This window comes from Ascidiella aspersa, chromosome 7 (assembly GCF_963924565.1).
Source record: "Ascidiella aspersa chromosome 7, kaAscAspe10.2, whole genome shotgun sequence".
Lineage (NCBI taxonomy): Eukaryota > Metazoa > Chordata > Ascidiacea > Phlebobranchia > Ascidiidae > Ascidiella > Ascidiella aspersa.
The window spans coordinates 30,724,266-30,739,560 of NC_139453.1; the positions used below are offsets into that span (position 1 = coordinate 30,724,266).

At 34.9% G+C, this 15,295-nt stretch overlaps 2 protein-coding genes across 2 annotated transcripts in view; both read left to right on the forward strand.

Annotated features, from left to right (window-relative positions):
• The window catches only part of LOC146138941 (E3 ubiquitin-protein ligase XIAP-like), a 62,831-nt gene that overhangs the window by 37,649 nt on the left and 9,887 nt on the right, over positions 1-15,295 (forward strand). The window lies entirely within an intron of this gene.
• On the forward strand, positions 186-13,993 carry LOC146138942 (uncharacterized). The gene is made up of 8 exons (XM_083394108.1): positions 186-1,045; positions 2,006-2,182; positions 7,408-7,520; positions 7,855-7,895; positions 9,537-9,654; positions 10,110-10,168; positions 13,343-13,461; positions 13,889-13,993. Exons 1-7 carry the CDS (start codon positions 954-956, stop codon positions 13,427-13,429), a joined length of 687 nt encoding a protein of 228 aa, XP_083250234.1. The 5' UTR covers positions 186-953; the 3' UTR covers positions 13,430-13,461; positions 13,889-13,993.

The following is a 15,295-nucleotide window of genomic DNA, read 5'->3' on the forward strand; positions in this document are numbered from 1 at the left end:
TATCACTTAGTTATTTCACAGTTTATACAAAATGGTTGTTTATTTGTAAAAAGAAAAACAAACAAAAACATAAAAGAAGGTGTCAAAAAAGTGTCCATGGAAATGCTAAAGAAAAAACTAAAGCTGTTTCATATTTTGCAAGAATTTCATTCCATGGTTTATTATTCAAAAATCTTTCCAAGTAAAGTTTTTCAAAAATTTGGTTCTTTAATACCACATTCCAATAAAGACCTAACTGCCATTGGTAAATACAATTTTAATTTTTAAATGACTAACATTTATTTATGTATAAAACATTTATTTTAAAAAATGCAGATTTAATTAAGGAGAAGCAACTGGTTGGAGAATTGAAGAAAATTGACATTAAGAGCAAAAAAGAAATTTCAATTCATTCAAATAGGTTTTCTAGTCTATTTAGGAATGTAATTCTAGACTGTTATGTAACAGCCCAAATTATATTTCAAGAGGATTCAGTTAGTTCTCAAATTGTTTCACAAACCATTATAAACCTAATGAAGTTCGCCTTTAATGGTTTTAAAGACAGTGATACAGACATTATTCTAGCATCATTATATTTTGCCAATTGTCTTTCAATAAGAGACTTTGAAGAAACAGATTGGAATAAGTCACACAAAAGCAAACAGACTTTACTAGCTACTTCATGGCTTCTTAATGCGCATAATTGGCATTTGGCAAAATGCCTGTCATTTATAACAGAATTGCATGAAGACCTGAATGAAAAATATGCAACTAAGCAGGAAATTTTAGTAGAATTTATAAATGACCAATTAAAAGGTAGGTATTATTCTCAGTAGATATGTAGTTACCCCCTTAAAGCAGGTGTAATTTTGTTCAATATTTTAGGTAATGCTCATGACCAATTCTATGTGGAGTGTCTTCAAAATTTAGAAGACTCCTTCTATTTTCCACCTGGTTACGGTGCAGTATGTCAAATGCCAGATGTCACAAAAATATGTTGTTGGCCTGGCATTTGTTTAAAGTTGGAACTTCACAACACTGATTATGATGGAATGATTTATGATAGGTATTAACCATAAAAATCTAATGTATCATTTATTTTGTTGGTTAAATGTCTTATTACATCTGTGGAGGCAAATTGTTTTAGAAATTTATTAAATTGTATAAGTTTTTGGATGAAAAAAAATTTCTTCTTAAAAACCATATATTTTTTTAGAAGGCTAACTGTTGTAAATAAATTAAATTCTACTTCTTTAATTAAATCTTTAGTGGAATATAAAATGCTTTGAGCAGATAATATCTTGAAGTCCATAAAATACCCATATAAGCTTTCCAATTGCAGACTTTTGACCTTATTATAAACTTCCCAGAGCAAAGCTGGTTTCCTTGTTAATGTTTCCGCGTTCACCAAGCCCATACTTACAAGGTGCCCAACCGACCCTAGGGATTACAGGACGGTGAAGGTTTACGAGAATTACGAATCGTCCCAAGCAAAGTTCAGTTGCTTTGCATTCTTAAAGGTTTATGTACATCAAATTGTTGGCCATTGAGGAATTTGTGCTGTGCCTTTAAACTGTTGTCTTCATGCAATTAGTCCTTTTTATATGAAATTCAATGTTGTTTTTAATTTATAAAAAACAAATATAAATGTAGGTTTTCTTTAAAATGTTTCCAACAAACCATGTAAACTAAATACTGTTTAGCATTTCTAGGTTTAAAGAAAAAAAACAAGAACCTGATTTTTTTTTTGTTTAGCACTGACAGTAAAATGCAATTAAAACCATGTTTTTTGGTTTGGATCACATTTTTAGAGGGAACTATAAAATGATTTTTTTCATGTATTTTGTTAAGCATAAAAGCAAAATGTAGAACCATATTTTCAATTTTTGTGTTATTTACATTCTTTTTTGGTATTTTCTAATTGTTATATTTTTTTCTCATTTTCGATTTTTGTGGGAATTACACATTTGTATTATTCATTTCACTTTTTAGTGTTTTTCCTATTTTGTGATTTTGTGTTTTATAGAGCCAAAGACCCCCCAGGCCAGCGCAGTGTGTACATACCCCCTGGAGACTCGTACCAAGAATCCTACCGATTGTCAACATTTCTACGCTTTCCCGACCAAATCCCTGTAAATCCAAGACAACTCGCGTCCGCTGGTTTTCTCTATACTGGCTACAAAGACAGAGTAAAGTGCTTCAGGTAATGTACCACTAATAATACCTTACTTAGTGAAATGTACAACTTGTGATCCTATAGCGCAGGGGTCGGCAACCTACTCCGGCCCGCTAGTTTAAATCATCCGGCCCGCGACCCCTTTTTCAAACTGTACACAAAGGCCATATTTTTTTAACTATTTTAACCATACAAAAATGCAAAAACATTTTTTTTTATCTTTTTCCACTTTAAGATACATTTTCCGTCTGAGGTCTCAGACAAAGGACCGTGCGCACGAAAACTATCGAAGTGCAAACTGTTCGTAGAATGGAACTCTCTAAAATGAAAGTTTCGCCAACCTAATCTTTTTTCATGTATTCCGTCTTTCATAATAAACATTAACAAAAGGGGTACCACAATTAAGTTTATATTTTATTTTGTGTGTGCGCAATTCCTCACATTTTTCTGCCAATTAAAAGTTTTCCAATTAAAACCATACGCAATTTTTTAGCACTTCGCGCGTTGATACTTTTTCAGTGTAAAATTGACATTTATATTCAATTGAACTTTTGCATAAAAGTATAAAACTTTTTTTTGCATAAAAGTATAAAACACCTAATTCGTAGTGCTTAAAAGCCACACGTTTCTATTTTAAAATTGTTAGTGGAAATTCAGTACGGCCCGCCGAGAACTTGTTGAATTTGGTTTGGCCGGCGACCAGGAAAAGGTTGCCGACCCCTGCTACAGCGTATAGCAGCTAAGTTTTGAACTTCTTTCGGTTATGTGAGTAGGTTTACAGATTCAACCAGGTAACTGCACTATGGAAATTTTTTGCTTGGTAGTGAAAATACCTCTTGTGTTTCCTTTTAAATTTTTTTAAACTTTTTTTGAGAATTTTTTTAGTCATGTTAGACCAGTAGGTTTATAGATTCAACTATACAGGCACTTATGTTAAAAAAATCTGTTGTGCCACTGGACTGGGACTGTGCAAATACCTTGTATTGAAATGGAATGACTTGTTTACAACACTGCCGTTTACAAAAGAGGAAATTACAAAGCAATAATGGGCGTGGGATTTTCAATGAGATCTGGAACCCAAGGGAAACGTTCACTAAAGCGAAATTTGTGCGCGTTGCTCTACTCTGCTAAGCCGCTTCAAATGCTTTGGATATTGCGACAAACTACTAGTTGTTAATTGTCACAGGTCGGATGTGAACTCTTTCGGTAGTGAATATACTTTACGCAATTAGTTGCTATTTAAACAGTTGTCAATAGTACCGGAGTTAACCTCTGTTGCGCCACTGTTCTTATATATACTTAACTGTGATACGCGCTGCTATTATTGGCAACCAGTTGGCAGGCAACATAAACCATGGTAATAAACGAAACCACCATGAATCATACGGCAACTAGTTACTTATTGTGTTGCAACATTGGTGATGTTATTAAATTACTTCCTTGTTGCTTTATGCGCGGTTCTGCGTAGAGATGTAGAGATGACGTGAACTAAAACCTCAAGCAATTATTTATAGTTGTTAGAGACGTTTAAAATGCAAACCATTTCTGTATGGGCTTTAAAAATTAACCAGTCTCCTTATCGCCTGCGTATAGCTTCTCTGCAAACGCGTAATTGTTTTTAATCTATAATTAACCCAATTTATCGGTCGGCTTTGCGTATTTGCTAATTTGCACTTGCTGACTCAAATGACGTAAGCAGAACAAAAAATCGTCAGGCTTCTATATTAGGTTTTACTGCTTTATATAGCCCGACTACCAAGTATACAGCTATACATAGATCCCACCAAAAGCGATATATACATTTAAATGTCTTTGCAAAGTGTGTTGCAACATTAAGCCAATAAACCCTTATTTATCCCTTGCTCTAAATATGCCTAAGCGAAACCTTTTACGAATTTGGCCAAATAAGGATTTCTATGCTGTTTGGCGTGCGCTTGATTTATATGTGTGGTCTATAAAGGCTTTTATAACGGTTCGTTTTGATTTACAGTTGATGGGGGTTTCACCTTTATGTCATACAGTAGTGAAAGTAAGCCGGAACGGCGTCCCGGTTAAATAATATTTGCGGGTACGGCGTAATGGTAAACAACGTAATCTTACTCGAGTCTCTAGTGCGACTCCGCAGTCATTCTTACTACGTCTGGTTGTAAGACAGTAAAAATATCGAAGCCCATACAGAAATAGTCAGCATTTTAAACGTTTTCTTCAAAGAGTTATATGCCTACTTCTGTAGCCTCGATATCGTTGCTACGTCTTATATCAAACAAATATTTTTATTACAGCCCGCTTGCTGAATGAACAAATATTTTCTGAAATGGACAAACACATCTTAAATGTTTCCCACCCTTGCTCTAATCCAGTATGGAAAACATGCGAATGTTGGTATTTTAAGTTGCGGTCTTGGTAATGTGTATCAAATTTCAATCCAATTTTAAACTCGGATGTTTCAAACTCCTAATCTGACACTCATATTAACCTTTGCTCATACTTTGCGCTTGTTGCGCAACAATAAGCTATTGTCACGATTGGAATCCAAACAATCGACTGCACTTTGCTCGCTTGCGACACAATTTGTATTTGTGCAGGGATTTTTCTGTCCAAAGTACTTTCAACACTCGACCGGTATATGTTAAGTTCCCGTGATTTTTAATTCTGAATGAACTAATATTAAGAATAATCGCCTACTGGAAAGAATCCAGGATTTTTGTTTGAATGTACCAGGTCATTAAATAACATTTTGTGAACAGGTGACAAATAAGTCATATTGACACCACGATGATTTGTTATAAATGTAAATAAGCAAACAAACGAATTTAGAGAAATGTCTAAAACAAGAAATCTATCCGCCCTTGCAAGTTGATGACCACCATGGCTTTAAATTTAAGTAAATCTTATTCAGACCTTTTGTTGTCGTAATCTAAGTTCACCATTCATAAGTTGTTACCAAAATATATTTCACAACAAAAAGATGCATCATCATTCTCGTGATAGGGATGAATGATAGAGGCTAAATGTGAGTTAACTATTTCACTTCAACGAACGTTTTTAGAAACAACTTTATTAGCAGTTATTAATAATTGTTGTCAAGTGAAGGGCGCCTAATCAGCTATGTTGAAGTGCTGCGCAATATAGCGGTTTAATTGCTTAGGTTCCCCATAAATACACACACATAGCTGAATGTGCTTAACTTAACAGAAACAGGATTTCGCAACCTCGCATCAAATTTACCAGAACCGTGGCCACGCCTCCTACACACCCCTAACGCGTGTCTCTCTCTCGAAGCCACGTGCTTTGCAACGTGTAGTTCCACGTGTTCATTTTTGTAGTTTCGCACAAACGTGCTTCATCAGGTCGATATCAGTGTGAAAACATGCTGTTAAAACACTAAGTTTTTGGATTCAGATTGCGCGCTAAGTTGTGTGCCTGGTGCAATATTTCGCAATGAAAGACGTTTTGTTAGCACTTTCGCCAGCTTATTCTTGGCAAAATTTTCTCAAATAATCATATTATTTACCCATTGTAAACAATCCGGGTACCTACTGAAATGTATTGCTGACTCAAAAGAGATATTCTATAGGTCGCACAGCTTTGCCTCATTTATAACCACAAGTTCCCTCTCAGCTTTTCGGTTCTGCTTACGTTGATTAAAGTTGACTAGATTCAAAGAAAACGGTTCGATCCGCAAAATGAGGCACTTATATTCGCTACTCTCTTAATTTGTGTCCGATACTTGGCATTTTATTCCGATACCGATAATTTAAACAAAAGTATCGCGATCTGATACCAATGACGTCATTACTATGCTCAAACGAACAAAATAGATTCAATTTAAACCTCAAAACACTGATATCACCCTGTTCGAAGTCACGACCACGCTTGCAAGATAAAGAGGGTGTGGCAGCATTTTGATACAATTCTGCAACAAACTACAAATGTGTATTGCATCGAAATTGTCGATTATGTCGTAAAAAGCGACCCATTGTTTTTAAGAAGGCCCGTATCGCGTTTCCCACCTACGCACCATTGTGCGAATTTTGTCAGCTTTACGTCGAAGTCACGACCACACTTGCAAGATAAAGAGGATGTGGCAGCATTTGATACAATTTTGCAACAAACTCGAACTTAAAGAATACAAAGTGGATTTTTGCAACATTTAATTGCTCCGGAATGTCTGTAGTAGGTAGCCCGATACTTTTGTTTATTCCGATGCCCGATATTTTGGACAAAAAGTATCGCCGATACCAAATGACGTCATAACTTTACTTAAACAAACAGAAGAGTTTAAATTATAACGTTAAAGGATCATTTTTCTCAGGTTATTAGATGAATTTTTTTTTAATTTTAAGAAATAAACCTACTATTTATTTAATGAATATACCTTTAAAATAGAAATTGCTGCGAGGGTGACAGATCATAGCTAAAATACCTACATTAATTCAGAATCGGATCGGCACCGATACCACCCTTGTATCGGACGAATAACGATACAACAACTTGCGATATTATCGGACATTCCTTGTTATTACTATGGCAAAGAAAACAAAATATTTGAAATACACAAATGTCGTATTAGACTTTTATCACCGAATCATAGTTTGCTTTGGATTTAAACAGTTACTTTCTGCGGTTAATTACTTTATTTTTGGACAATTTGTTGATAATAAGTGCTGCTTTATTCCTACTCTTTACTTCAATCTGTATACTATTAGTTAAAACCTACTTTCAAACAAATCTTGCTTCTATAACACCCGATAATTTTACACGATTTATTTTTTAGAGATGACTTGTGCTGGTAAATACGCAATACATATTTTTCCATTAACTCTTTGTTTACACCATTTATCGTTTACTCCCAGCTGTGGATTATTCGTTGACGCCTACTTTTAAACAAATCCTATTCCTCCAATACCTCTATATTTTACACTATCTATTTATTATTTTCAAGCGATAATTTGTGCTTGTAAATACATATATTTTTCAATATCTCTTTACCTACACCATTTATCATTTATTTCCAGTTGTGGATTATGAATCCTATCTCTCAAGCAATTCCTGTTTTTTACAATATCTCCATAGCTCACACTATTTATTTTTTAGCTATAGCTTTCTAATACATATTTTCCCCATTTTCTCTTTATTAACATTTCGTTATTTCGTTGTTTACTTCCAGTTGTGGATTATGGGTTGAAGGCATAATTGCATCTATTTCCTCAATACCCCTTTATTTTTACCATTCCTTCGTTTACTTCCAGTTGTGGATTATGTGTTGAGGATTGGGCCGTCGGTGATGACGTCACGTCCACTAGGTGGCACCGAAGCGACTGCGACCACATCCGCGGAACAGAAAGTGGGAACGTTCCCATCGGTAAAACGTGGAATTGTACCTTATTACGGACTATACTTATTGTCATATACGCGCTAGTAATTTAGATTGGGTAAGCAAAGAACTAGAATTTGCCATTAACTGACGATGATATAAGTTACCGAAACGTCTTAATCAAGATAATGTCGATTTACTTGACTTTTTTGGCTTTGAAGTTTGTCATCAAGCACATTACAGATTGATGCATTGTGTAACCAAGAAAAATTGTCGTTTCATCAAGTTACTTTGTAAAGGATCAAAAACACAAAATGACTTGTGTTCAGTTGGGTTTTTTTAGGTTTATAAAACGGAATTTAACAACTGATTTCTTGTTTAGGTGGCGGAGGGATCGCAAGGTTTTTGATTCCACGTGGACTGGTAAGTGTATTACGATCCACAAGGATAGCAACTTTAACTGTGTAGTGCAGTGGTTCTTAACCTTTTATGTCTAGCGCCCCATGGAAATAACAAATAGATTGCGGCCCCCTATACCATTTTCCCCGCAGGTAATTCACAAGAATGCCACAATACATGAAACTTGAAGAACACACCTCAACTCTACACAACGTGGGAAGATATAATTGGATTTATTCCACTCTAACCTTTACAAAAAAGTTGTATGAGTCAAGGAAAAATCAGATTTTTAAAGATTCTCAAATATCTCTTGGCACCCTTGAGCATTAGAAATGGCACCTTAGGGTGTGGCGCCCCGGTTGAGAAACGCTGGTGTAGTGTGTGTACATTTTTGTTATCCATATGTACGTTTTGTAACTGGAATCAGGGATTGCCCGATGCTCTTATTTTTTGCCAGATTGATATCGATTGTTGTATTACGAAACACATGGGAGCTTAAACTGTAAAACATCGTGTGTACACCTCTATAGGTAGGATTAAGTATGTTTAATACTCTCATTTTTTGACAGACCGATATTCCATTGTTTGGGCAATAACACCCAAATTAAGTCAGTCAAAAACAATAATTTTGAAATTTAAAAGTTTAATGGAAATATTTCCCAGGTTTTTAGCCAAAGTTAGGTTTAAATTACTAAAAAACCTTCGATTGGTAATTTCTACTTTCTATGAGGTTTACCTTTTTAAGGTAGAACACTTCATTTACTCGCAAACCAGGGCAGGAATGATTATTTCTAGTTATTTGTTCTTGTTTCTGATCGGCATTGGTCTTTCCTATGCAGATTTGTATATCAACGTTAAAATGCGCAGCTGTTCGCAACAGCGTAGCTTTAGGAAATTTCATGTCTGGATAATATGATATTATTAGGATATTAGCTTGGGAAAATCCATCACGTCACTTTTCGCCCTAAACGTGCTTAAGCGTTTTAGCTTGTAGCTTTAATCGACTTTCCCCAAAACGCCCTAATTCCGCTGTTGTTTGTTTTGGCTTTTTCAAAAGAATTTAAAATGTTTGCTACTAGGATAACACAAACTTAAATCAATAAAATTCTACTGGACAATAATTTACCATAATTTTTCGGGATAACTATTCGCTTATATTTTAACGCATTACACCAAAATGCACAACATTTCATAACAAGGATCCCAGAGGTTGGGGATTTACTGCAAAAATTTAAGCTCTATACGACCAACGAAATAATTGTATTTTTTCACGAAATTTTTCGACATTTGTGTTTTCAAATTCTCAATCATGGGACACAGTTCGAAAAACTTTGCTTTTATAATGAATTATAGTAAAAACACGTCAAGTGAAGTGACCCAATTTTAGGTTTTAAAAAACCTACGAATTTATTTTGAAAGTTCTTTAAATGTTTTTCAATTTATGATATGCGTTGATGTAAATAAGGTTGTTTCATTTCTACGCCTCCTTTGCTAAGCGATGTAAAATTTAACTATTTGTCCGAAAAATAACGTTTTTTGATGTTCCGGCGATAAAATGTTTGATTTCTATTTTGCTAAAGAAACTAGTATGATGACGTAACAATACTACTGATTACGTCACGACGAATATTCTCTTAGTAAACCTTTATGTTGATTTTCACACAGTCGACTCCGATTGGGGGATTACCCCGTCACCCCTCGCCCCCTGTTGCCATGGAAACGTGGCCCCCGAGTGCGGCAAGAGCTTCGACCAATCAGAGCGCCGTAAACTCGCGCGCTCCCGGTGAGTGGTAGCTCCACCTTGCGGATGAACTGTTAAGGAAATGTATTGTTGTTGAAACGCTGTTTGTTTTTATTAGATGTTTTTTTATTTGGTGATCAAAGATTTGCACTATTATTATGTTTGTAAACTCACCGCAACGCGTTAAAAAAATTATCTGAAGGAATTTTTTTAACTTTGATTGTCTTTGGATTGGTTCGCGTATTGAAGTCCTTCAAAACTCAATGTGTTTTGTTTTATGTGCACCTTAAGTTATGTGTTTAGAAAGTGCCGCTAAACAAACTTTTAAACCATTTGTTATCATAACATTTATAATGTTTCGAAATTATATTTAAAACGAGTCTGGTGAAACATTTTTTAATCTTTGAAAGCCTATAAATTTGTTTTGAAAAGTTCTTGAATATATTTTATTCTATAAAAACGTGTGGCAACCGGTTAAGGTACGTGTTTTCTTGCAGCTTCAAGTCACAGACCACATATGACGGCCAGAGCTCCCAATCAAACTTCTTCAATCAACGTGAGTTGGTTTCCCAGCTGTGTGAAAAATCATGTTTATATTAATGCTTCTCAATGAGTTGTGCCCTGCCATGGGGTTTTAACATGTGACCCTTTCGGAAAAATACGTTACGGAAAGTCGAAAGGAAGGTCTACGAGTCTACGAATATAATAAAAAACAGCGTATTTAAGTTTGGAGAGTTATAATTTGCTTGTGTTCTCCATGGCCCCTAGGGGACTGTAAAGCCCCGGTTGAGAACCCGCCCTAGATCCATCGCTTACTTACCGGTTTAGATACGCTTGTGTGAGTCGGGTCCAAACTAATAATTTTGTTAGGGGTTGTTGTGGCCCTTAAGGTTTGAAGGCAATACGTAAGGTGAACTTATACAACTCAAGGTTCAAAAATAGTATCGAAAATATATTATAAATGTGTTTGGCACAAATAGCTTGGTGCTGCCTCTAGTGGTAACATCTCAAGCCGTTAGTTGAGGTTACCTTCATCTCATTTAAGATAATTTCTTTTTTTTTTTGTTTTTTTTTCGTTTTTTAAAGATAATTTTTACCATATTTGTAACACTAACTTTTTTTATAAACTGTTAAAGGCCATCTTCTCGTTAAACGCCTTCCTGTTTAAATATACCATTAAATGCTGGATAATATTTAGTTCTGTCTGAAGATAAATTGCCCTTAAACATCCTGTATTTTAGTATTCACCCTATTGGTTCTTCGTAATTCATGCGTTATTGTCATCACACACACACGCAATAACAATGTGCAAACATACGAGGAAGTATTACAACACTTGTTATGTGTTCACTTCCTCTTTTAAAACCAAGCCGATAAAGAATTTCTCTTTATGTTACCGGTCGTTATGGCGCAATTCTCGCATCACAATGGTGTGTTTATGGTTATTGAGCACTGTGGAGTTTATAACGTCACAAGACCTTTTGTGCTTAACAATCAAATGAAAAATTACTTGTTCTTGTAAACTTAATAATGATATGATAATCATTTGTGGGCCAATTTTGCTGACTTAACAGTAAACCTCAAAAAGGAATTCCAATGACATCATGATTTTTATGTTGCAACCTGCTTTAATGGAAAGTATTTTTCAAAGCCTCTAATAACCAAAGAATGTAAAAACTGAACGTTTATAAAAATAATACTAGGAGCGAAAATAATGATAAGGTTTCTATGAGGTCCGGTTGGGACATTTTTGTTGAATTAACTCACAGCAAAATAGCAACAAAAATTCCCTGTAATGTGCTAAATTTGATTTAATGTTTTGTAATCATTAAAATACGTAACCACGTTGCGCATATATGAAACGTTTGGATCATTCAACAATCCACAGTGACACGTTTGTTTAATTTTGGCATAACAAAGGTTCGTTGGATCTGGTTAAGAATGTTTCACAACATTCCTGACATATTTCGTGCCAATTCAGGCCAACTCATCTAGGAAATACCCATGTTTTTCTGAGGGCCAAACCATGGAAGTTGGACAGTTGTTAGTCGCATTTGAGAATATTTGAGGTTTAGCAGCATTCCTGACATGTTTCGCACCATCACTGGTCTCAAATGTGTTAATTCAGGCCAATAATATCGTAAATGCCCCCCGTTTATTATATAAATAGGGGGGGTTCATACATTCCTGATGTTTCGAACCATCACTTGGAACATATAACGTTTCCAAAAACATGTTTCGCGACCTAATCTTGGTTCACACATGTTGCTTAGAAAACGACAGGTTTTTAAGACTAATTGTTTTATAACATTATTTGTGACGTCATTCCTGAAAAAAGTCGCTGTAATAATGCGCCATTAAAACATTTTAAAATGTTGGCTAAAAATTGAGGAAAATCACTAAAAAAAGCGAATTACATACTACTTCCCTGTGTCTTGGTTGGAAGTTAAATTAAACCTAACTTAAATTTGGATCGCACTGGAAAAAGCTGGGAACCACAGACTTGGAACATCAAATTTCGGAAATCCCCATGTTTATTTTCAGACGACCAAACCCTGGGAGTGTATTTTGACATACAAACACACTTTTAAGAAGTTCACCACTTGGCACCAGTTATAACCACTCAACGAGACATTTATCGCCCAATAAACCACGTGGTGCTTTCCAACTATTTCATCACAAAAGTTTTACCTTTACGTCATGGTCATTCCATAATTCCAGTCATAAGTAGTTTCGATAGGGAGCTATCTAAAGTGGAGTTGACATACATGCTGGAAATGCTTTTCTTTTTGTTGTAACATATAGTTGCGTCTGTTTTATTTTAGTTTTTTTATTTGAAATTAAGGATATACTACGTTTTGCTGAATTGTATGAAACAATATATAATGCAATTTGTTACAAAATGCAAAATGTCATTCGCCACAGCGCTATAGACTATTTACCATAGTTTTTGTGCTCTGTAGGGATACTCGTATCATATCGGGCACCCCTAGTTATCTATCACTCAATAAACCACGTGATATTTTCAACTATTTCCTCACAACTAAAAACAAACCATTACGTCACGGCTATTCCATAATTATTGATAAGTAGTTTTGATGGGAGGTTCTCTAAACTGGAGTTGACGTACATGTCGGAATGCTTTTATCAAGATGTCAGGCTTTTAACCTAAAAGTAACCAGGCCTTGTCGGTTCTCTTTAGAAGAATTCGCGCAATATACCCCTTGAAAATAAGTCACAGGCTTTTTATTATTTTATAAACAACACCATAGCTATGTTTAATGGGATGGAAAACTTCACTCGCTTTAATCACCGAGTCTATTTTTAGGGACAACAAACTTATTTTTCACGGCCCTTCGAAAGTACTATTTGGGGTAAACCCCACTTTAGAAAACACTTGTACGTTAAACATTTGTTTTATTTATCTTCATTTCACGTACCTTTTTTTATTAGATTTTAACTTTTTATCTTTTAAAGGTGATTTTTGACTTGTTTTTTGATGGATGATTTTATTTCAGTTTGTAGAATTAACAAATAAAATATTTTACACCGGGGAAAAAAATTACCGCTGCAAAATTATGCGTTTTGTAAGTTCCCAGGCAGACAAACTCGTTTTTAGATGTCCTAGGTAAAAACACAACGAAAGTTTTGTTTTCCGTTTTGCAGTCGAAGTATTTTCGTTCTATTTCTGTATTTTTGCTTAACATTTTAACAGCTTTTTTGTGCATAGACGGTCAAATTCGCCACCATAGCTTCAGCTTATCACGAAAATTTCGTCAAGAACCTGGATCTGAGGAAAGAATCTGAGAGACTGTGAGTTGCTTAAGCTGATTGCTCAATTTTACCACGGTACGTTTACATTAAGCTGCGTTATTCAGTATTGACTAGCTAAATTACCTCAGTTGGTAGAACGACGGTATCGGTATGACCAAGGTCGTGAGTTCGAACCTCACCATAAGCTTTACAAACAGGATGTGCTAGCTTTTGCATTGGCTAGCAAATTAACGCTCACAGGTTAAGAATCGTTAAAAGGCTTTTAGGTTAACTGTATGCCAATTTTTTTAACAACTGAACCTAATCTTTTAAATGACCACAAAAAGTATTTAAAAAATGTACCATCGTGTATAAATATTTTTATAATTTTGTTAATTTTTCTACTCCTGCTTTCTAAATCTAATCAATGTAATTTAGCCATCATGGGGGCTAATTTAAAAAGGATCACACGTTCTGTCATCCTTCTTACAATGTATTTAACTTTTTTGTCAATATCTCACAGTCGAACATACGAGCATTTCCCCACGTCGAGTCCAACAGTGACGACACACGACTTGGCCAGATCTGGATTCTTCTACCTGGGAAACTTGGATCGCGTCCAGTGCTTTTCGTGCGGAGGAGTGCTCAGGAACTGGAATTACGGCGACAGCGTACAGTCAGAACACAGGAGACACTTTCCCACTTGCGGGTAGGTTTACCCATACTCTTAAGTATGCACGAATAGGTAATGTATCTTTAAACTGCATAATCATCAGTAAATTACTGACTAACTTACTTACTGCCATCTTGCGAAGAAAAACAATACCTCTTAAAGTGTGTAACTATTTTTTTATCGTTTAACAAACGCTTTTTCGCCGGCATTTTACTTATATACTTTTATTTAAACTTTTTTATCTTATTTATCCATATTTTGACACGATAATGCTCTGCTGTTATTGAACTCTTATTTTACTCAATACAGTTTTTCTTCTAACATAAACACTTTGGTAACATTTTAATTTTTTACTAGATAATACCCTTTTTCTAACTTATTGTTAAATTTTGTACAAAATTTTATCTTTATTACATTTTTTAATTTGTTTTTATTCTTTCTTGTCCTGATAAATAACAGGCATTTAAAACGCTTTCTAATTACCGGAAAAGGTAGTATTTTTAACACATACAAAGTCTAGAGTCTAGACTCTAGATAATAACAATAATTTTTTCTTTAGATTCTAGTTTTTCCAGTTAATAATTTGTTATCCATTTACTCTTAATTGTTTAACTAATAAACGGCGCTGTATTGTGACACTTTCCGCATTTATACCAGTGGAATAACGCAAACATTTCCCAAACTTTGTTTAGTATATTTGCTTTTACCCTTTTATGGATACGATAAAGTACAGATGTTGTAAACCCTATATACAGTTCGTCTTGGAACACAAAAACAACACATTCCCCATATTCACTCTTAACTTGGTGCAAGTAATAGAGGAGTTGTCTTGTGACATTTTTCCCACAATTTTGCTAGTAAATGTTAGAAACCCTTCTCCCCTCTTAGTATGGTTCAAGGATCGGAGACTCGCAACATTCCGCTTACGTCGGATGAGAGGGCGGCAAACAACCCCCAGCAACCGATCTTCACCGAACCTCCCGACCCACCTCAGTCAGAGCAGGTGAACAACTAATCTCTCATATTAATAAGTTTTTAAAAAATCTATTTAAATAGTCTAACTCTGTCATTCGTTTGGAGCTGATAAAAATTAATGATTCCAAAGTATCTACCAGCAAAGCAGGAAATCACAAACTCTCATTTTACTGAATTATTTTTTTTTAGTATTTCAAGCAGATATATAACATTTTGAGCATTTATAAAAGAAAACACTGTAAGAATTATAAAGCAAGAATACATAAAGCAGAAAAATCTAAA

Excerpts from the sequence above, each read along its gene's own strand:
- LOC146138942 (XM_083394108.1), top strand. The coding sequence starts at position 954 with ATGCCAGATGTCACAAAAATATGTTGTTGGCCTGGCATTTGTTTAAAG. Across the intron at positions 1,046-2,005 it reads GATGGAATGATTTATGATAG|AGCCAAAGACCCCCCAGGCC; the intron begins GTATTAACCATA and ends TGTGTTTTATAG. Across the intron at positions 2,183-7,407 it reads GACAGAGTAAAGTGCTTCAG|TTGTGGATTATGTGTTGAGG; the intron begins GTAATGTACCAC and ends GTTTACTTCCAG.